We start from the raw sequence: 22,459 nt of genomic DNA, 5'->3' as shown, positions 1-22,459 counted from the left end.
TTCTACCACTACAGCATCTATCTACTCTTATTCCAGTACTGTAGCCCCTTGAAGTTTTTGCATTAGAGCATTTAATTCTGTCTGTTGTAACTAATAAATCTCCAAACAAAGTAAGGTTCCATGTGAGAGCTACTGGCTTGAGATGTTGGTTATTAATACTCGTGGCCCTGACCTTCTGTAGAGTAATGTTATCACAATAGCATTTGGGTGATTGCTCAAGGATGTACACTTGTTCTGACTGCTTCCAGTGGCCAGCTGTCACATTATACCAGTGTTGGTGACAGTACTACTTTATCAGACTGGAAAGGTGGCCTCCCATTCAATGAGGAAACACTTATCAAAAAGAATAAAAAAATGAAAATGAGCTACTGTCCTTGGGCTCAGATTGAGTTAATACTTTGTGTTTAGAAACCGCAGCTTCTCCGGCTGTTTCTTCTGCTATAGCACTGTGTACCTTCATGCATTATACCATACTAATTCAATAAGCATTGATTTGTCACTTCCTTTGTGTAATGCATTTAATGCTTCTTCTCATTAGGCTAGTGTACACAAAGAAGAATGCTCTTCGTGGCTGCTCTCAAAACCCTAAACGAGACGCTGCATATATGGAATCACCTTTAATAGATAGACGCAGAGAAGGACATTGTTGAGACTCTAACTGAAAAACCAAGAAGCTATGCATGACAGTGTAGCTTCAGGTCAGAGGCTGAGTCATGGTTAGAATTGCAGCCTGGGGAGCTCTACTAAGGTAGTTCCAGAAAGGACTGCCCAAGCTAGCAGAAAGAGAGGTACTTCTGGGATTTGGGTTTCCAAAGGGAGTCTGGTAAAAGCAGCAGGGAGCATGAAGGAGGTTATTGTGTACAAATTCATACAAGGTCAGAGTGCAACAGATTACACACAAGACTAAATACTTAGGGTATTGATCTATAAGCATGAGAGGACTTCTGAGGTTTTGTAAAAACAAGAAAATGACTTGGCAAACAGCTGTTGGAGACTACCAGCCTGTTAGATTGAAGAGGGTAGTAAATAGAGAAAAATGTGCTCATTGCTTTAGTTCTGGAGCCTGGATCAAAAGACAGTAACTGCATGTGTGGCCTTTGAGTAAACATAGCAAGAGATGCATGGGATCCAGTATGGAAATGTTGAAAACCCACAGAATATGAGGGGAAAGAGTTAAACTAGAGCCCAATATTGATATTGTAAGAAAAAAGTCCTTGATAGAGTGAGGGGCTTTGTTTGAGCCAGATGGCATCCAAAGTGCTCATGCAAGTTAAAGAGGTTTAAAACCCACAGGAGCACTTAGCAATGCACACTGGAGCAGCACGCTCGAACATCTCTGAGAATACATTAGTTCTTATGATTAATTGTAAGGCCCTAGCATTTTGTAGGATGTTAGGAGAAGTGTGTCCAAGAGAAGAAACCAAGGCCTGATGAGACATGGGGGAACACACACACACACACACACACACACACACACACACACACACAAGGTACATTAGGGAAGTGAGATCCTGCTTCAGCCAAAAGTTAAATAACCAAGGTGGAGGGGGGGGGAGGAAAAGGTAGCCCCAGAAATACATAACTAGTAGAGCGAAGGAAATTTGGCCTGTACACTGGAAGCTTTCTTTCTGAGGCTGGGTATGTAAGCTTCTAAAATGCAGGTCTTCCTAGATTGTTGAAAAATGTTTCATGGTCTGACCCGCTACCATGATCTAAGCCACAGGTCCCTAATTTCCTAGTATAACTTGCTGTCCATAGCTGGCTACTCAAGGCCTTACCAGAAACCTCTCTGACAAACACACCTGCTGAGTATTACCAGAGTCCTCTAGTTACTGGAAGATATATTAGTAATGTTAAAAATGGCTTTCTAAAGACATGGAGATTTGCAAAATTCAGGGTTGCCAAACCGCGATTCTTTATCTGAACTATCTGCTGCACTCCAGGGCAGTGCCATCTGAGATGGCCAATTATCCTACACAAGGAATATCATTTGCTGTCATTAATGTGACACATTTTCCTGGTGGGTCAGTTGACTTTTTCCTGACTTTAAAGGATTGATATTCTCTAAAAGGTAACATCAAGATCCTGTGTTCAAGTGTATATTCTCACACCATGATGTGTGAAGAACCTAAGGACAAGAGCCTGTACTAAAATATTTTTATATCTTCATAAACCTCTATACTCCTGGTTAAATGAATGTACAAAGATATATTAGCTAGGCCCGGAGGAATGATAAATTCTCATTTTTACAGCCTCTTATTTAAGAGAGAGAAACATGGAAACAGTTTTTTCTTCATGGTAATGCCCCTGTTGTTGTAACTGGTATATTAAAATATGGGTACTTCACATAACATTTTTTCACTTATGTCTTTCATAATTTTGTACCATGGGATTAGCATTTTCATTTCCAGATGGAGACCAAGGCTGAGAGAATGCATCTTGCTTTTTAGGTCCATTCAGTACACAGTAAATCCTGTTTTCTCAGACTCCTATCTTTGTTTATTCAAAACCAGAAAGAGTCTTACATTAAGAGTCCAGGCCATGTAAGGATGACCTTAGCTGGAATTCTGTGTCCAGAACTCCTGTGATAATTGGGAAGTTCATTACCTCTTGGGTTACCATATTTTCATCGATAAAATGGGATCACTAGCTACAAAATTTAAGGAAATTGTAATTATCTCCTGAGATACTGACTTGTAAATTACAATGCTGTGACTACATTGTAATAGACTTATGGCTGTCAAATCTAGAACCAGAGTTAATGATGAGCTGCTTCATATGAAGTTGGGTCCAAGGAGACAGTAACAAGCTCTCCATCACTGAGCCATCTCCCCAACCCCCATTGTGTGTTGGTGTCTGCTTAGATCCAACACAATTCAAATACCAGGGTAATGCAGATGATAAAAATGTGTTGTAATTAAGTTCCTACTATTCAACTGGGGCTACAGAACAGACTCAGGAACTGAGCTGTGACCCTGCACCAGAATGTTACAGGTCCTATAAGCTTGACAATCACAAACATCTGTGCCAGGTTGCAGTTACATTTTTCCTCCAGTCAGGATTTGGAGATAGATAAATTCCTTAGGATCGCATCTTTATGGTACATTTATCCTCTTCTTATTTGTTAGTTTATTCAACTGTGGTGAGGCAACTTGCCTAGCATTCAAGTCTCAACTTGCTAACCAGGATGTCAATTACCCAGGTATATCTCTTTCTGCCAAGCAGGATGTCAGGTACCTAGGGAGGTCATGGGAACTTAAACTTTATTTGATCTCTATTCAGTTCTTACAATAATACTTAATGTTAAATGAAAGTCACTGGGCCCAGGTTTAGTCTCTCAGAAGGAAGAAATTAAAATGGCATACCAGAGAGTTGAGTATACTGACTAAAAAGATGGACTTTGGGGGTTTGAGATGATTCATCAAATTAAGGTACTTATGTTGAAGCCTGATGACCTCAGTTCTGTGCCTAGAACCCTCAGAGTGGAAGGAGAGAAACTTCACATTGTTTTCTTTAGCACATGCATGTCCCCACTACACACAGACACACAAAATAAGTAAGTAAATAAATAAGTATAAAAAAGTAAAAACAACATGAACTCTTGAATCTGACTTGGATTTATGATCCACTAAGGATTATTACACCCAATGAATTAAACAATAGAAAAATCTTCAATTCATTTTAAAAGAGAACCTTGTAATTTTCTTTTCAAATTCAGAAAGAGGAAGCTCCAACTGTTTTGGGGGAGGTGGGGAGGGGGATACAATAAAGCAAGAAAGCCCAGCAGCTGGAGAGCCTCAGTGCTGGAGAGCCTCAGTGCCTCAGTGCCTCAGTGCTGGAGTCTTGCCTGCTGGATCTGCTTCAGTGCTGCCTGAATCACAGAGCATGGCTGATGTCGCCCTTACCTCCCAGTCGCCCTACCATTTAATTATAGATTGTGAGAGACCCTGTCGAGTCTGCCTTCCTACAGGAGACAGCATATCTTAAACTGTATTACAAAACCATATTACAAAAATGACGGTTATACAGAGGACCTTGGGACTCTCCAGAAAAAAAGTAAACATATATCCAGCTCTCAAATGTGAAAGATTTATAGAAAGTGGCCAAAGTGTCCTCAGACACCATGATGACAGTTCAGAGCGGTTTTATCCAGAGTATTCTGGATAAAAGCCTGTGGGAAGTACACTGAGGAGTCAGATCCCTGTGCTCACTGTTCCTTGATTAATTGAGACTATCAACTCTAATTAAAATACAATTTTCCAAATGTGTTTGTTCAATATCACTCTATGTGGGATTTAAAAAATGATCAAGAACAAATAAGTTACTTAATTGTTTGAATAAACTGTTTTGCTTTCCAGATGCCTATAGTGACTTAGTGGGAGGACAGAGAGAGAGAGAGAGAGAGAGAGAGAGAGAGAGAGAGAGAGAGAGAGAGAGACAGACAGAGACAGACAGACAGACAGACAGACAGAGACACAGAGACAGACAGAGAGACAGAGACAGAGAGACAGAGAGAGAGAGAGACAGAGAGAACCAGATCTTTCAGAACTTTCATCACAGTACAAGTCAGTCTGTACGAGAACTCTAGAAAACTGGCACTGGCCAGCAACAGACAGAAATATTAATTTGATAATGTTAGGCTTTATTTCCAGTCAGGATTCTCTAAAGGAAAATAGTCCATGGAATATATGCATATGTATATCTGTAGCTATCTGTATAGACATATGTGGCAAGAAGGGTCAGTTGAAGAATTGTGTCTATTGAACTCACCCGTGGGCATGTCTGTCCTCCATATTCTTGATTTCTGATTGCTGCAGGAGGGCCAGTCCACTGTGCTCAATGCAGCGCCTTCACTAGGCTGGTGGGCCTGAAGTGCATAAGGAAGACATGTCAGAAGGATAAGATCAGTGGGAGGAGAGGCCCTTGGTCCTGTAGAGGCTTGGTGCCCCAGCGCAGGGTGGTGAGGTGGGAGTGTGGTTGGGGGAGCACCCTATAGAAGCAGGGGGAGGGGGACAGGATGAGAGATTTTCAGAGGGGTAACCAGGAAGGGGATCAACACTTGAAATGTAAATGAATAAAATAGCCAATAATAAATAAATAAATAAATAAATAAATAAATAAATAAATAAATAAAAGAAGTATAAGAAAGGCAAATAGATCATTTTCTCCACAAATTGTTTTTGGTCAATGTTTTATCATAGCAACATAAAGCAAACTAGGACAGGGGTTTAACTTGGATTTAGAGTAAATGTTTAGCATGTTTGCTTTCAATTACACACACACACACACACATACACACACACACACACACATACACACACAGGGGGAGGGGGCAGAAATATATCCTTAAATCCTTAATAGGCCCTTTTTAAGCAAATAAGTTAATATTGAATTGTTCTTAAAAGTTAAACAAAGTCTTAAAAATGTATCCAATAACTCTACAAAGTACTATTTTTAATACATACATATTAGTATAAATATGTAATATAAATTAGTATAAATATCAATAAATTGTTAATACATAAATTATTGTCTTCCAGACTTGAGACCATTCCATCATGGCTTCCCTTGGACTGCTCTCCTTGCTGGCGATGCAGAGTGTGGTGTCAGGGGCAACGTTCCCAGATGAAACCATAGCCGAGTGGTCAGTGAATATGTATAACCACCTTCGAGCCGCCGGGGAAGACGAAAACATCCTCTTCTCTCCGCTAAGCATTGCCCTTGGGATGGGAGTGATGGAGCTTGGGGCTGAAGGATCTACTCTGAAAGAAATCCGCCACTCAATGGGCTATGAACACCTGAAGATCGGTGAGTTCTTGGCTGGCTTCTATTTATTATTTATTTATTTATTTATTTATTTATTTATTTATTTATTCATTTATTTATGGCCTTAACTTATTTAATTTAATCATTGAACTGTGAATTCATTCATAACTGCCTTATGCCAAAGCAAACAATATTAACTGGAGGTAAGAAATTAACTTATTAGAAGTGTTAGAATAAAGGATTCATTTCTGTCTCCAGCCATACCTCGAGGAAATCTAAGGATTTATATTCTTCTCAAAACATTATTTAAATGTTTATCTTCTCAATAACATTATTTAAATAAACAACATTATTAACATAAAACACATTCAAATAAATGCATGCTAAAGAAAACAAAAAGTAATTCTGTAATTTCCCCTGTAAATTATCATACAAATAAATGAAAAGGTAATCATAAATGAAATAAATGAAATGGATTATAAAAGAAAGACATCATGAATTTTGTAAAATATTACATTTTGCTTATAATCGATATTCTCATTGTTTAAATAATATCCAAGTTTCTTGAAATATTTCATTATTATAAAATTATATATACTATATTTATATCCTTTTGAAATCGAGTATGATTTCTGCTTTAATGCTTCTTTCTAGTGTACATTTAAGCAAATTCATTGGAAAGTTAAGAAAAATAGTGAATTTTCTACTTGTGATATTTAAATAATCTGATGATAATAAAAAGGAGTAAAATATAAGGCAATATTTTCTAGATAAGTTTAGATATAATTTTCTCAGTAGCCCACACCCCCACCCCACACACAAAGATAAAGAGCAGTTGAATGCAATTAAGTCAAATGCTTTGAAAGAAAATATCTTAAATATGCTGCTTCATTGTTGCAGACTTTATCAGCATAACAGTGAAAGGTAAAGCAGGATCTCAGGCTACAGTTCAGCTCCCCTAGCATGTGAGGGGCCGGGGCTTGAGCTCTGACTGCAAAACTAACAAAAGAGAGCAAAGGTTATCACTTGGTAAAGTGGACCAAGTTAATCTGAGCAAATCGCACTGGAGGATTCCAGCCATGTCTCCCTGAGGAGCAAACCTGCAGCTTTTTCTCATCCCTGTTCTTTGAATGGCCCTCACTGTATCTTTTCCATTGATAAACTTGTCCTTTGTCATCTTGCAGGTGAAGAATTTTCTTTCCTGAAGGATTTTTCTAATATGGTCTCTGCTGAAGAAGGCCAATATGTGATGAAAATCGCCAATTCACTCTTTGTGCAAAATGGATTTCATGTTAATGAGGAATTCTTGCACATGATGAAAATGTACTTCAATGCAGAAGTCAATCATGTGGACTTCAGTCAAAATGTGGCTGTGGCTAACTACATCAATAAGTGGGTGGAGAATTACACCAACAGTATGTTCTTTCTTTCTCTATTCAGCTCAGTTTTAATCACCTTCTACTTCGGGGTGTGTGAGTGCCCTCACGTCTATGACATAGGTTAAATCTGTGGCCATGAGTAGAGTTTGAGCTCTGATGATCTTCCATCTGTGTTCTCTGGTGGAGGAAAGTTCTCAGCCAGAAAGAAATAGAAGTTAAAATTTGAAGATGTGCCTTGGTTTTACAGCCACAAAAGGGAGTAGGTAATTTTAAGAAGTGAATAGTAGTCACTCTAAAAAGTGCTCCATTGTAGCCCAAACTAGTAGAGAGGAAAAAAGAATTAGAAACTGGTGCACATAATTTTCATTTTATTTCCAATTTATGTTATTCATTTAGGCTATAGTGTATGCATGCATACTCATGGAGTCCAATAGAGGGCCTCAGATCCCTGACAACTGGAGTGCGAGCCTGTGGGTGCTGGGAACCAGTCCCGGGCCCTAGGTATGAGCAGTAAATGCCCTTAACTCCATGACATCTCTCCAGCCCCTCTCATTCATATTTCAAATATTTTTAAGACTTCTAGGTGGTTAAAATGTCATCATTTATTTTCCAATTATCCAGGAAGATAATTAATAATCTAAAAAGTGAGACAAATTTAAAGTAGTTTAATGGAAGAGAAAGTGGGAGAAAATTAATATAGGTGAATATGTGGGTAATTTGTACAATAGACAGTATATATGATATATAAAAACTTAAAACAAATGAGTTAAAATACATTAATATTTTAGGTAAATTAGTATAGCTCTTAATTACATGAAATCCTAAGTCAAAGGTCCCCAAATAGTTTTAGTCTAAAATCTTATATTAAAACAAAGAAGCCCTATCAGATATCCTAAATCCTACAATTTATACAGCATTGTAATATTGCTTAAGTGCTATGGTTGATTAAATAAGAAAACATTAAATAAATTTGATCTTACTTTTTTCAACGATGAGATTAATTTGTCATGTAAAGAGAGATTTTTAACATTTCTAGCATTCAAAAAGTATAATTATGTACCTGAAAGATAGTACATTATTAAAATATGCTAACTTTCAATTAAAATATGCCAACTATCAATTCTTTTGGGCACTATTAGCAAATAGCAGCAACCTGTTATCTTTCAAATTAGACTTGAAAACGAAGATTTGAAGTGATAGAAAATATTTTACCATGAGCTAAGTTTGCTTTCAATCGTATGTTTGCACCTCGTCAAAACAGTAGGAAGATTATCGATATTCAAGGGGTGAAGTCTGAACCGAGTGACATTTATGTGCCTTGTTTAAGAATACAGACTGAAGGCTGGAGAACTGGCTCAGCAGTTAAGAGCCCTTGATGCTCGTCCAGAAGACCTGAGTTCACAGCAACCGGTGGTGTATCACACCCATCCATAACTCTAGTTCCAGAGGATATGATGATGCCTTATTCTGATTCCTAGAGGCACCAGTCTCACATGGGATGTGCAGGCATACATCCAGGGACACACCCATAGACATAAAATAAAAATGAGTTAATCTTTAAAAATAAACTTTTAAAGATCATTGTGCTTTGCCTGTATTCATAGTTTAATATAAATAACTCCATTTACGAAGGAATTTGTGAAGGCCAAGTTAATTTTAGATGTGGCTTGGTAATTTTTGTGTCAGGATACTACTAGGCATATTCTTGTTTTTGATGTCTTTATTGATATGTAATTATGTATGTATATGCCTAGCACTTTTCCTTTAGGAGTAAGATACTTATATTTCTATTATATATTCATCTTTCATCCTTAGGTGCCACGCTATGAGATGGTGGTATTGATAATTCTTTTGTTAGCCTTTCCACTTTTCATTTTAATGGGAATTTTCATCTATTTCGCCTAAAAAGGTCTGTTGAAAGATCTGGTGTCTCCAGGGGACTTTGATGCCGTCACTCATTTGGCCCTCATCAATGCAGTATATTTCAAAGGGAACTGGAAATCTCAGTTTAGACCTGAAAATACCAGAACTTTCTCCTTCACAAAAGATGATGAAAGTGAAGTACAGATTCCAATGATGTACCAACAAGGAGAATTTTATTATGGTAAGACATTTGATAATTTTTTAATTCTTGTCATATATCAACAAAACTTTTAGAAATGTGAAATATTTCTTGCTCCAACTCCTTGTGGATATAATTTGGGCTATAGTTTGATTTACTTGGCTATATTTCCAAAGGCTTGCCATTACAGCATGGCCAAATATTATGGGTATTGACATTTTTCCAACAGACTTCTTTAATTTATACATTTCATCACACTTTCCAAGTGGCTTTACTCATCTACCGTTATCTGATACTGGGTTGGCAAAATGTATCCATGGGTAAAGCATTTGAAATGCAAGCACGAAGATGTGCATTTGGATTCTCAGAACCCAAACAAATCTCCACCCTATGTTGTGTATCTATAATCCCAGTGTGCATATATATCTTGACATAGGAGAAAGACACAGGAGGCTCCCTGCAAACTCATGGTATAAGTAGTCTGGCATACAGAATAGTGAGATTATTCGAGATGTTGTATTAAGTGAAGAAGGCAAGTACATGCTTTGTACGTACACACACACACACACACACACACACACACACACACAGAGGTACACGTGCACACATGTATGTCCACATGTATGTAAAATGTTCTGATGTTGGCTGACCACATCCTAGTTTACTACATATAACCATTAACTTTGGGACGAGCTTTGGCCATCTGGTCCACCCAGAACCTGATTTAGTTTTAAAAATTCTTATTGCATATTTTTCATTTTAAAAATGTGCTTGTTTGTTTGCAAACTTGTGTATCGTGGCACATACATGGAGGAGAGAGGACAATTGAAGTGAGTTGATTTTTGTCTCCCACCAAATGTGTCCTGGAACCATAATAAGGTCATTTGGCTTGACACCAGGGTCACCTGCCTTTACCCACTTTATTATCTAGCCAGGCCTTTGAAAGCTCTTTCTTATAAAATTAAATATCAGAGCCCAGAGAAATAGTTCATCAATTAAAATCACTTGCTGCTATTGTAGCAGACTCAGATTCAATCCTCTTTTAACAGCTCACGACTGCCTGTGGCTCCAGGTCCAGGGTTCTGATGCCTTCTCATATTCATGAGCACCTGGACACCTGCACTTCACTTACATACAACCAGGCCCATAGACATAAACACAAAATGTTTAAATGAATCTTAAATCACTTTAAATCTCAGATTTGTAGGGTTGTTTGCTTGGTTTGTTGGATCTTTGTTTTTTCGACTTTTTTTTTTTTTTCTTTTTGGACTGAAAGAACTGTACTTCATGATGCAAGTCATTTTCTTTGACATTATGTTCACTGAATTTCTTTGGACTATTCAAAAGTTTAAGGTATCATTTCCTCTTGAATTACAGTAATTAGCTAAGTCATTAGCAGAGATGTACTTATAACTGAATATGTGTTAGAACTAACAGTTCTAACTAATAGTCAAAATGGGAAAATATCATTTATATGAAAACCAAGATTGTTCTCAACTAAGATACTTGGGAACATATTCATGACAGAAATATTATTCTTAGCTTTGATGATAGAGAAAATTTAAAATAATGGCAGAAGGTTGTGTTCTAAAGATTCTCCCTGTGTGTGTCTGTGTGTATATGCACACATTCACGAGAAATTCAGCTGCATTTATGGGACACAAAATAAAACACCGCACTTATTAATTGCTGACTTTGAGAGTTGTTTGGTTGCAAATATACTTGGTATGCAGTGTGCAATGCTTAGACTTTTTTTTAGCTGGCAATATCAACCTTAAATCTTGCAATTGTGGTGACAATAAAGTACAACATTATGTATTGATTTCTTAAAAATCAAGAGAATATGGGTAAATTTCTTTGTTGGGTGCATCCAACATGAAGCCTGGGATTTATTTTAGAACCAGAGTTTTCACTGCGCTAAATTGAACTATCTTACTTAAAACTAAAAACCAGTCTAGAGAACAGGAAAACATGAGATAATTCTGGGAATTCAAATTAAATACATTTTTTGGAGGTGAGGATTAATTTACTTTGAAGGCCTATTTTCAAATAAATCATTTCACTTTGGATGTCTAAATTTCCTATTTTCTAAATAGTATTTCTTCTTCTTTTAAAAAGAATTAATTACATGTACTGTTGCTTTTCTTGCATATATGTATGCATATGTGTAGCATGTGAGCTCCTTGTGGAAGCAGCCAGAAGAGAGACCAGTATATCCTGGACATGATGTTATATATGGATGCGAGCTACTGTATGGGTGTTGAGACCCAGGTTCTTTGCATGAGTCTTAGCTACTGAGTGTTTCTCCAGAACCCAACATTCTTTTTAAGTGAAGACTTTAAAAACTGAAATCATTTTCTGAATACTTTGATATGAGTATTAAAGCTTTTATTTTTTTATTTTTACTTTTTAGGGGAATTTAGTGATGGATCCAATGAGGCTGGTGGCATCTACCAAGTCCTTGAGATACCCTATGAGGGAGACGAGATTAGCATGATGCTGGTACTGTCCAGACAGGAAGTCCCACTAGCCACACTGGAGCCTCTGCTCAAAGCACAGCTGATTGAAGAATGGGCAAACTCTGTGAAGAAACAAAAGGTGGAAGTGTACTTGCCCAGGTGAGAGGTCCCGTGTGGCCCTCGGCATACACACTGCTGTGGTCCAGAAAATCTCCTGCAAATGCTTTTGAATCCATTCTCTTCTTTTCTCCTCCTCCCATCTCTCCTTCATCTCCTCCCCTCCATATGTTCCTCCTCCATTTCTTCCTCTTCCCTATCTTCTCTCTCTTCCTTCATTCTTCCTCCTCTTCCTTCTCTTCCTCCTTCTCCTCCTCTTTAATATTCATTAATACAGACATGACCCTACCCAGGGATGGGCATCTACTCTCTGATTTGTCAGCACTAAATGCTGTATATTTATGAAGCTGATTATAGCTGGGAAGGAAACCTCTGCCATTATTGGAAGCATTTCCCAACAAGCCACAGTAGTAGGTACTGATATACTCATGTATAAGCAAGAAACAAATCTACTCAAAATCCTCCCTGTGGCAAAAGAGTAAGATATATGCATGGGTTTACTACGGTGACTACTGTTCTCTTCTTGACTCCAACTCAGGCCTCTCAGCACATCCAAATTTAATAGCATGTTATTTCCATTTCCTGGTAGCTATGTCACATGTATGATTGCTTTTCCATGTCCAGGTGTCCATTTATATTCCTGCACTGACATGCAGCGGTCTTCTCCAGGTATTGTTTATAGACATAACAGTCAGCTGTGACATTAGACCTCCCAGGAAGCCATTCATGGACTATGTGTTCACAAGCATGATGAATAATTGAAGCTAGAGAACAAGATACACCCATTAATAACATATAAAATATGTGTGTGTGTTTCTGTGTACACAACTGTACAGCTCTAGGACTCATTTTATATTAAACATTATTCAGATACAAGTTTCTATAAATACTAAATGATGGTGAATAAATTAACACATCTAGATTATTAAATTTTATTAATTCATATGCATTCCAATTTTAGGAGTTAATATTTAAATTTTTTGTCAAAAACATAGTTGATGGTTTGCCTTTGTGAATGAAATACATATGTGAATATGTATATGAAGGCTGAATATGAAAACTATATGTATATATATACACATGTATAAAGTCTTATATTTTGTTAAAATATGAAAATTGATTTATATACTTATAAAGTAAGATATTTTAAGCTGTGATATTTAATTACAAATATTAATAATTGGATCTAAAATATTGTCTAAGGCATAAAATCATAAACAGTGTAACCCATGTTAAAACTCATCCAGTGATTTTTTTGTGTGAATTTAAATGTCTTTCCCATAGGAAATTCATAAATAATACAACAAATTCAATACAGTGTTAATGCTTCCATTATTAAATTCCATAAGCTCAGTATAGTGTTCCCATAAGTTCTATGAAGATATAAAGTCACTCAGGGGTATTTTAGCAGAATTCTCAATGAGCACTTAAGAAATATTATAAATTCTAACTCATCCACATTCCCTAGAAAATGGGTCCTCCAGGTTATGCCCACTGAGAAATAGAATATGGTAGCAGAAGAAAATTAAATTTTCATTTTCTAAGACTTATTCTTCAATTATGAAGCAGTTTAGCTCACTTGCTCTTTCTTACTAATGCCTGTTACTAAATTAGGCTCAGCTAATTACCATGTGTCCATTTCTTCAGGAGTTTTATAAACTTGCCCTCTCTATGGGTAGTGCTCAGATTAGAAGCGTAAATAGCTAACTAAGATAAATTTAGTTTTTCTTTTGTAACAGAGTGACTGTGTTGAAGCCGGTATATGTTCTAGCAATCAATGGCAAAGCTTCTCCACATTCCGTAGAATTAGCATTTGATGAAGGTGGTGGCTTCTGAGCACTATGTGAGCAAAGGTAAAGATGCATCTAACAGCTGGATTCAAGGCTTCCCCAAGGATTAGGTTAATATTTCATGTTGTCATGTGGAGGTATTATTGTAAATATGTAACCTTCAGTTTTATACCTATGTTCCTGTCCTACCAGACAGGTACTTTCAATTTCATTCATACTAGAGTTTATATGGACAGTTTGAAACACCAACCATTGGTAAAGGCTGTAGAGAGGAAGGATGTGGCGTGGCTTGGATGACAGAGTGCTTGCTTAGCATTCCCGAAGCTTTGGGATCTATTACTTGTATTGCATAGGCTGGGCATGGTGGCACACACTTTTACACCCAGAATTCCAGAGGCGGACCTAGGGCATCAGAAGTTCAAAGTCTTCTTCAGCTTCATATTAAGTTTGAGGCCAGAGATTTATAGAGAATGTAGAAAACTGTAGTCAGCTGCTATCCTTATTTTTCCACCATTAATTTAGAGCAAGTGACTTAGGTTGATATATAAATCAAAGAAGATATATATATATATGTATGTATATATATATCCTTTGATTTTTTTATTTTAGCCTATAGAAAACAATCCTTTGTTCTAGGTTTGTATGGCATCATGATAAAAAAACAGGACATGATATGTAAAATGTGTTTAAGGGGTTGATAGCAATACATATTCTAATAGTCTGTACTAAGAGGAGAGAGGCAAACACTATTTTCAGTTGCTTGTAAGGGAAAAAAAAACAGGAACAGATGACTGAAGATTATTAACAGTTTTTCATTAATGTTGAACAAAAATCATAGAAAAAACTATATAGTATACACCTTTGCATTGATACGGGCTTTTGTATTCCATATATTTCAAACATTAAAATAAAGTAAATCTGAACAATCATGTTTTTACAATAAATGTTCATAGTATGGTATAAATAATCAGTAGAAGTCTAATTTAAAGTAAAACTATAGTAAATTTCAGTATTTGGATTAGTGTTTTTGATAAATAGATACTTATATCTGAGAGTTTTTTTGGAAACATTAACCTGCCAAAATTACTTTTCCAAGTAATTCTTCTTCATATCTGAGCATTATTTCAATAGTTATTTCCTTCTAGTTCTTACAATGTCAGAAACTAGACTAAAATAATGGGCGGTTTTACTTGTCTCATTAAAGACGTAGATTGTTGCCTAAAATTTATAGGCAGCATATATACTTAGCAAAAGGCCACATCAGAAACAGAAAAACATTTCTTCCTGACATATTCTTTTGTTTTGCTTTTAAAGTATTAAACATGTTTTCATTTATTAAATTAAAAAGTACAAGTGCGTTCATTCCATGTCTCTTACCAGAATGACTAATAATATGATTCATTGGTTTAGGGAGAGATGGTATTTTAACCAAAGAAACAATTTATATAAAGTTAAGATTCTATTTATGGCTATGATAATTGTTGTATTTGTTTTTACAAAGATGTGTATAAAAATTCAAACCTTTTGAAAAATAAAAAAAACATTTTTTGTTTTCAAAAGTTCATCTGTAATTATAAAATCTTACAGCATTGGACACATATTTATGTAATTTCTACTGATTAATACTTTTTGTGATGACATCATGAAAATATGCTTATTTATATGCCAGAGTTAAGTATAACCACAATGATGATTGTTTTTTATAGTGAGAGGTTCCATGGATTTGAAGTGCTTATTTTAGTACTTGTACAGTTAAATTTGACACTTTTTAAAAACTGTCCATGTTAGGTGAGAGATGGAGAGGCAGTATCAATAGACCACATAGGAGGGAAAGGGGGAGTAAATTTGCAGTTAGTCGTTATCAGCTTGAAATATCATGAATACTACTTACTGCATCACAATACTTTGAAAATTACTGATTGTAGGATTTTTAAAAGTGTTTGTATATGTAGAGGGGGGGAAGGGGCATCGGGCTTGGTGTCTAGTGCCTTTACCCACTGAGCCACCTCACCAGTCCCCATTTATGGCCTTTACAGAGGACTTAATGATACCAACCACAACAATCCTTTGTATTACAGTTGTGTGTCCATAGCAAATATTTTTTCTGCTAGTGAATTTAAATCCTGTCGTGGTATCTCACTCTCTCTGATCACTCCTCTCTTTTATTGAAAACAGTAGATTTATAATATATTCTGATCATGCTTTCTCCTCCCCCAATTCTTCCTAGACTCTCCTCATCCCTCCATCCACACAACTCCACCCTCTCTAAAAATCACACCAACAAAACTAAGAATCTCCTGTTCCTTTCTCTCTCACCTCCCCCCGGAAACCAGAGAAATTAAAATATATAAGCCAGAGCCTAATAAGGAAAAAAAAAAACAAAAAACAAAAAACAAAAACAACAACAACAACAACAACAAACAAACCCAAACTTCCAAGCAACAAATTAGACAGAATACCATTGAATTCAAGTTTCTTTAGTGTTGATGATAACATGCATATGTCTAATGCAGAGGAGTCCCATGCTTGAGGGGGAGAGTAGGCATAGGCTCCCACACCTATCCAACAAGCTATCTGAGGAATTGGTACCCCCTTGCAAAGGAAGAACTAATCTTTTCCAATTGTGACTCCCAGTTTTTATAAGCACAATCACATGCCTCTTTCAATCAGAAGTCAGTTTTTGCATAATTTATGAAGTGCAAAATACACTTTTGTCATCAACATGCTAAGTATATATCCTTGTTCCAGGTCAGATGCTGGTGGAACTAAATAGTTTCTTCCCATATCTTCTCCAGGTTCACTGTGGAACAGGAAATTGATTTAAAAGACATCTTGAAAGCCCTTGGGGTCACTGAAATTTTCATCAAAGATGCAAATTTGACTGCCATGTCAGGTAAGTAATGAATATCAATTAAAATGTTATTCATAACAAGCTCTTCAAAATAATGATGGTCTGTCAATCACTTCTTGTGAGTTTTTATATATAATTATTACTTATCAAATAAATGAAGCAAAAGGCATCTTTATTTATATAAGCTGTAGATACAACTATAGCATTTCATATATCCTGGCGTGAACCATTTTAGTAGATTGCTTTCCAGAGCACTTTGTTCATACATCTTCATATTCTTCCTCTTGTCTGATACAAAATCTTACAGAGTAGATAATCAGTGAATGTGCTAATTGAATAGATGAATATATCTTAATAGAATAAGTTATATAGGAAAGATGAATTAATACCTCTTGTGAGAAACAGACCAAAGATTCTTTTAAACAGAAGAACTACCCAGTGAGTTCTAAAATTTTTCCTAAGTCTTCAGGAAAATAATAGTCTTTTTAAAAAATAATTGTAAAGTATACTGGAAAATAAAAAAATACCTTGTTAAATTATAGAATAAAGCTAAAATGTTGGTGACATTAAAGCATTTATGATCATTATATAACACTGGATATAGTTTTAAGTGATTAACATAAAGTTTCCCCTGATGAAGGCAACAATAAGCTTAAGTCTAAATAAATAAGATTATATAATTATGATTTTCTAATTTTTTCTTACAATAGAAATACAATATCCAGGTTTTTTGATAAGAGAAGACAAATATATGGAGAGATGAGAGAAAATAAACTTGTAAGGACTCTGTAGAGGCAATGTCGTTAAACCGAGTAGTACTCCAACTAAAGTGTGAGGCTGTGGGATCTCCTTATCAATTCCTGTGTTAAGGAAATAATTTAATTTTACTCTCCTAAATAAGCCATCTGCATGAGATCACAGGTTCTATGCCTCTGCTGAATTCTGGAAGTATATTCTCCATTTCAGAATTTGCCTACTCAGGTTATTGTTTGGGGAAAGAGTGGGGAGAGACAGAGACAGAGAGACACAGGGAGGACAGGGAGAGACAGAAAGAGACAGGGAGACAGAGGGGGAGGATGAACATAGGGTTAAAAAAAATCCTAACACTTACACTCCAAGAATTTTCTTTAAGCATCAGTCAGCCTCTAGCAATGATCTCATATACTTCTGATATATTTGGCAATGTAACTTCTACTTCTCATTCAGGGAGTGTGACACCCTGAGCACCAACAGACATTCTCTAAGAGTAGAATGATTATAAAGTATAGATACGTGTCTACACAAGACAGATCTGTTTTCCTCTAGTAAATGTTATCAGGGTTCATGTCCCAATTCCTAGAGCTGTAAGCATCTCATTGGCATAGTTTGGAGGGCCAGACTAGAGGAGATTAAAACAATCATATGCTATCTTTGTACCTGAGTCAGGAATATATTCATAGCTGAAGCATAGCATAAAATCCTAATGCTGCCTTCCTTGTAAATTTAGAACATTTATCTTACTCTACTGGCTGAGTTCCCACTGGATAATTACATTCTGCTTTTTTTTTTTAACTGTGATTCCACACTGTCTCCCAAGCATCCAGGCAGATATATTACCCAAATATAACACCTGCTACCCCTGAGAGATTAGCTCTGCTAAGGCAAGTCAATCACTGTGGTCAATGTGACTTATAATTTTAGACATGTTTAGGTTAATAAGGAAATATTTTGTTGCTCTTATTATGACAGATATGTAAACCATAACTGTTTGTTAGGATAGTTTATAGATTTAGAATAAAACTAAAATATTCTAGAGAGTTTATAATCGTCTGTATGCAAAATATCTAGTCCTTTGATCAAGCCTATTAGATAGTATTGGAACAGAGTAAGTGTTGGCTGAGGCTAAAGCGGGTTGAGAGAAGAAGGAATCCAGGCCGTTAGGATGCATCTTATACACCACAGGTCTTGGGAAGCCAGCTAGCAACCAAACCAGCACTAGTCATCCTGAACACCATGCTGTTTAGGCTTTGGGTTGCTTGAATGTCTCTGAAGCAAACCTCTCACAATATGCAGTGAGAATTCTTTGACTGTTAAAATGACTAGTTCGGTAATACAGTAGCATGCCAGCCACTCCAGTTATTCCTGCTTTCTCCCTTTCTCTCCTGTTACCCCACTCTCTTTTTCTCCTTCCTCTTCATTTCCCTCCCAGCTTCATTAACCCACACACCATTCACTTGTTTGACTCGGCCTTTTCTAATTTTAGTGTGGTTTCTTGGCTTTGATTATTTGGATACCACATGTCTCCTCTACATAGTTCACATCCTTTGTAGGTGACCAATTTTTCATATCTCCAAATAATAGGAAAACCTTGATGGGTAGGGATTCTATAATTCTTCTGCTTCTTTTTCTTTTTAAATGTAAGATTGTAATCTACATTAAATATATGACATTTTTCCATTAATCAATTTATTTATTAACTTTATATTCCAATTGCTGTCCTCTTCCTCCTAGTCCCCCCTTCACAAGCCTCCCCCAAACCCCATCCTCTTTTCCTCTGAGAAGGTGAAGGCCCCTTCTCTTCAGGGCTGGGTGTATCCTCTCCCACTGAGGCCAGACAAGGCAACCAATCAGAGGAACAAGAACTACAGGTAGGCAGGAGATTTAGAGCAGCCTCCACTCCAGTTGTTGGGGACTCACATGAGAACAGAACTACATGTCTGTTACAAATGTGCCATAGTCCTGGGTCCATCCTGTGCCACAGTCCTGGGTCCATCCTGTATATGATCTTTTTGGTTGGTGGTTCAGTCTCTGAGTGCCCCCAAGGATCCAGGTTATGTGACTTTGTGGCCTTCCTATGGAGTTTTTATCCCCTATGGGACCCTCAGCCATTCTCCCAACTCTTTTATAAGATTCCCTTAGCTCTGTCCACTGTTTTGACTATGGGTCTCTGCATCTGTGTCAGGCAGCTTCTGGGTGAAATCTCTCAGAGGATACATATACTAGGCTCCTGTCTGCAAGCATAGCAGATATTATTAATAGTGTCAGGAATTGTGCTTGCCCATGTAATGGTTCTCAAGTTTGGGCAGATATTGGTTGGACAGTCTCTGCTACATCTTTGTTCCTATATTTCTTGTAGACAGAACAAATTTTGGGTTGAACATTTTGTGGGTGGGTTGGTGTCCTTATCCCTCCTCTTGGGGTCCTACCTGGCAACAGGAAGTAGGTACTTCAGCTTCTGTATTCCCACTACAAGGAGCCTCAGGTAAAGTCTTGCCCATAGACTACTGGGGGACCCTCCCCCATCCCAGGTCTCTTGCAAGTCCTAGAGATGCCCCTTATCTCCCTAATTCCCACCAGCTACAGATGTATATTCATTCTCCTGGGCCTCTGGTCTTCCCTCCTGTCTCTCCCCACACCTGATACTGAATTCCCATAGTTCCCTTCCCTTCCCATCACCTCATCCACCCAGTTCCCTCCCTCCATCTGCCTCCTATGACTATTTTATTCCTTCTTCTAAGTGAGATTCAAGCATCCCTACTTGGGCTTTCCTTCTTGTTTAACCTTTTTGGGTCTATGGATTGCAGTATGGGTATCCTGTTCCTTATTGCTAATATCCATTTGTAAGATGTACATACCATGCATGTCCTTACAGATCTGGTTGCCTCTCTCAGGATTATATTCTTAAGGCTCATCCATTAGCCTGCAAAATTCATGATGTCCTTGCTTTTAATAGCTGAGAAGTATTTCATTGTGTAAATGAACCACATTTTCTGTATCCATAGTTTGGTTGAGGGACATCTAGGTTGTTTCCAGTTTCTGGAAATTATGAATAAAGCTACTATAAACATAGTAGAGTACACATTGTTGTGATATGGTGTAGCATCTTTTGGGTATATGCCCCAGAGTGGTATAGCTAGGTCTTCAGATAGAACTATTCCCAGTTTTTTGACAAATGGCAAGATTGATTTCTAAGTGGTTGTAGAAATTTTCACTCCCACCAGCAATGAAAGAATGTTCCCCTTGCTTCGTATCCTCAACAGCATGTGCACTTGAGTTTTGACAGTAGCCATTCTGACTGGTGTAGGATGGTATCCCAGGATCCTTTTGATTTGCATTTCCCCGATGACTAAGGATGTTGAACATTTCTTTAAGTGCTTCTCAGCCATTTGAGATTCCTGGTAAAAATTCCCTGTTAAGTCTGTACCTCATTTTTTAATTGGGTTATTAGGTTTGTTTGTGTCTACATTTAATAATGTTGTTTCTCCAATGGGGCTGACAGCTCTTTTGGCTCCTTGGGTCCTTTCTCTAGCTTCTCCATTGGAGACCTTTTGCTCAGTCCCATGGTTGGCTGGGAGCAGCCACCTTTGTATTTGTCGGGTGTTGGCAGAGCCTCTCAGGAGACAGCTATATCAGGCTCCCATCAGTAAGCGCTGGTTGGCATCCATATTAGTGTCTGGATTTTGTGACAGACAAATATGGGGTGGATCCCCAGGTCGGGCAGTCTCTGGACGGCCTTTCTTTCAGTCTCTACCCCACACTTTGTCTATGTATCTTCTCCCTTGGCTGTCTTGTTCCCTCTTCTAAAAAGGACCAAAGAATCCAAAGGTTGGTCTTCCTTCTTCTTGTACTTCAATTGGTTTGTGAATTGTATCTTGGTTACTCCAAGCTTTTGGGCTAATATCCACTTATCACTGAGTGCATACCATGTGTGTTATTTTGTGATTGGGTTACCTCACTCAGGATAATATTTTCTAGGTCCACCCTTGCCTAATAATTTCATGAATTCATTGTTTTTAATAGCTGAGATTGGGAAAAGATCTTTACCAACCATATATCCAACAGAGTGCTAATATCTAATATATACAAAGAACTCAAACAGTTAGACTCCAGAGAACCAAATAACCCTATTAAAAATGGAGTACAGAACTAAATAAAGAATTCTCAAATGCGGAATACTGAATAGCTGAGAAGCATCTAAAGAAATGTTCAGCATCCTTAGTCATCAGGGAAAGCAAATCAAAACAACCCTGAGATTCCACCTTACACCAGTCAGAATGGCTAGGATCAAAAACTCAGGTGACAGCAGGTGCTGGCAAGGATGTGGAGAAAGAGGAGCACTTTTCCACTGCTGGTGGGATTGCAAGATGGAATAACCACTCTGGAAATCAGTTTGGCGGTTCCTCAGAAAATTGAACATATTACTACCATAAAACCCAGCTATACCACTCCTGGGCATATACCCAGAAGAGTCTCCAATATGTAATAAGGACACATGCTCCACTATGTTCACAGCAGCCTTATTTATAATAGCCAGAAGCTGGAAAGAACCCAGGTATCCCTCAAGAGAGGAATGGATACAGAAACTGTAGAACACAAGAGGCCAGTGATTTCTCTAAACAGCTACAATGCATAGGACAGGCTCCCATATTGACTAACTACGCAATCCTAAGTTTCACCAGTGATCATAGTATGAGAAATCATGGGATAGAGAAATAATAATGAGAAGAAAGAAGAAAATAAATCAAAAGCCAATTAAAACCCCTTGCAAAAGACTGAAAAGAATAAGTATTGATGTCTTTGAGTCTGAATAGAAAGAAGTATTTGAATGCTGAGAATATTTCTGAGCAGTTTAGAAAGTAACAGCATCTCTTGGGTCTAGAATAAGAATATATGTTCCCAAGTGAGCGAGGAGTATTCATTTCGTTGTTATCTTTATCTCTGTGCATGTGTGATGATGTGATGGTGTGATGGTGTGTGTATGTATGTGTGTGTGTGTGTGCGTGTGTGCGCGTGTGTGTGATGGTATATATGATTGTGTGTGTTGGTAAGCATTCCCATGTAAATTTGTGGATATTGAATGAATCCTGAGTGTCTTCCTCTTTTCTTCTACATCTTTTAAGAAAGGATCTCTCGCTGAATCCAGCCATGGCCATTTGTGCTCCACTGGCTGCCCTCAGAGCCTCTGGAATCCATCTGTTTCTTCTTATAGTTGGCATGGTTATGTATTGTGGCACACTTGGCTTCTTCACATGTGAACTAGGGATCAGAGCTCATGT

General features: G+C 37.3%; 1 protein-coding gene across 1 annotated transcript in view; it reads left to right on the top strand.

Moving 5' to 3' along the window:
* Positions 1 to 22,459, top strand: part of Serpini1 (serpin family I member 1) — an 86,652-nt gene that overhangs the window by 49,491 nt on the left and 14,702 nt on the right. The window contains exons 2-6 of the mRNA XM_052180348.1: positions 5,541 to 5,808; positions 6,951 to 7,181; positions 9,055 to 9,249; positions 11,621 to 11,825; positions 16,369 to 16,466. Coding sequence (XP_052036308.1) covers positions 5,559 to 5,808; positions 6,951 to 7,181; positions 9,055 to 9,249; positions 11,621 to 11,825; positions 16,369 to 16,466 — 979 coding nt within the window. The 5' untranslated portion in view covers positions 5,541 to 5,558. The remainder of the gene's footprint in view (positions 1 to 5,540; positions 5,809 to 6,950; positions 7,182 to 9,054; positions 9,250 to 11,620; positions 11,826 to 16,368; positions 16,467 to 22,459) is intronic.

The sequence above is a fragment of the Apodemus sylvaticus genome, chromosome 4, assembly GCF_947179515.1.
Source record: "Apodemus sylvaticus chromosome 4, mApoSyl1.1, whole genome shotgun sequence".
Classification (NCBI taxonomy): Eukaryota; Metazoa; Chordata; class Mammalia; order Rodentia; family Muridae; genus Apodemus; species Apodemus sylvaticus.
The sequence above is the reverse complement of the archived record's forward strand: the minus strand, read 5'-3'. Positions and strand labels throughout refer to the sequence as shown.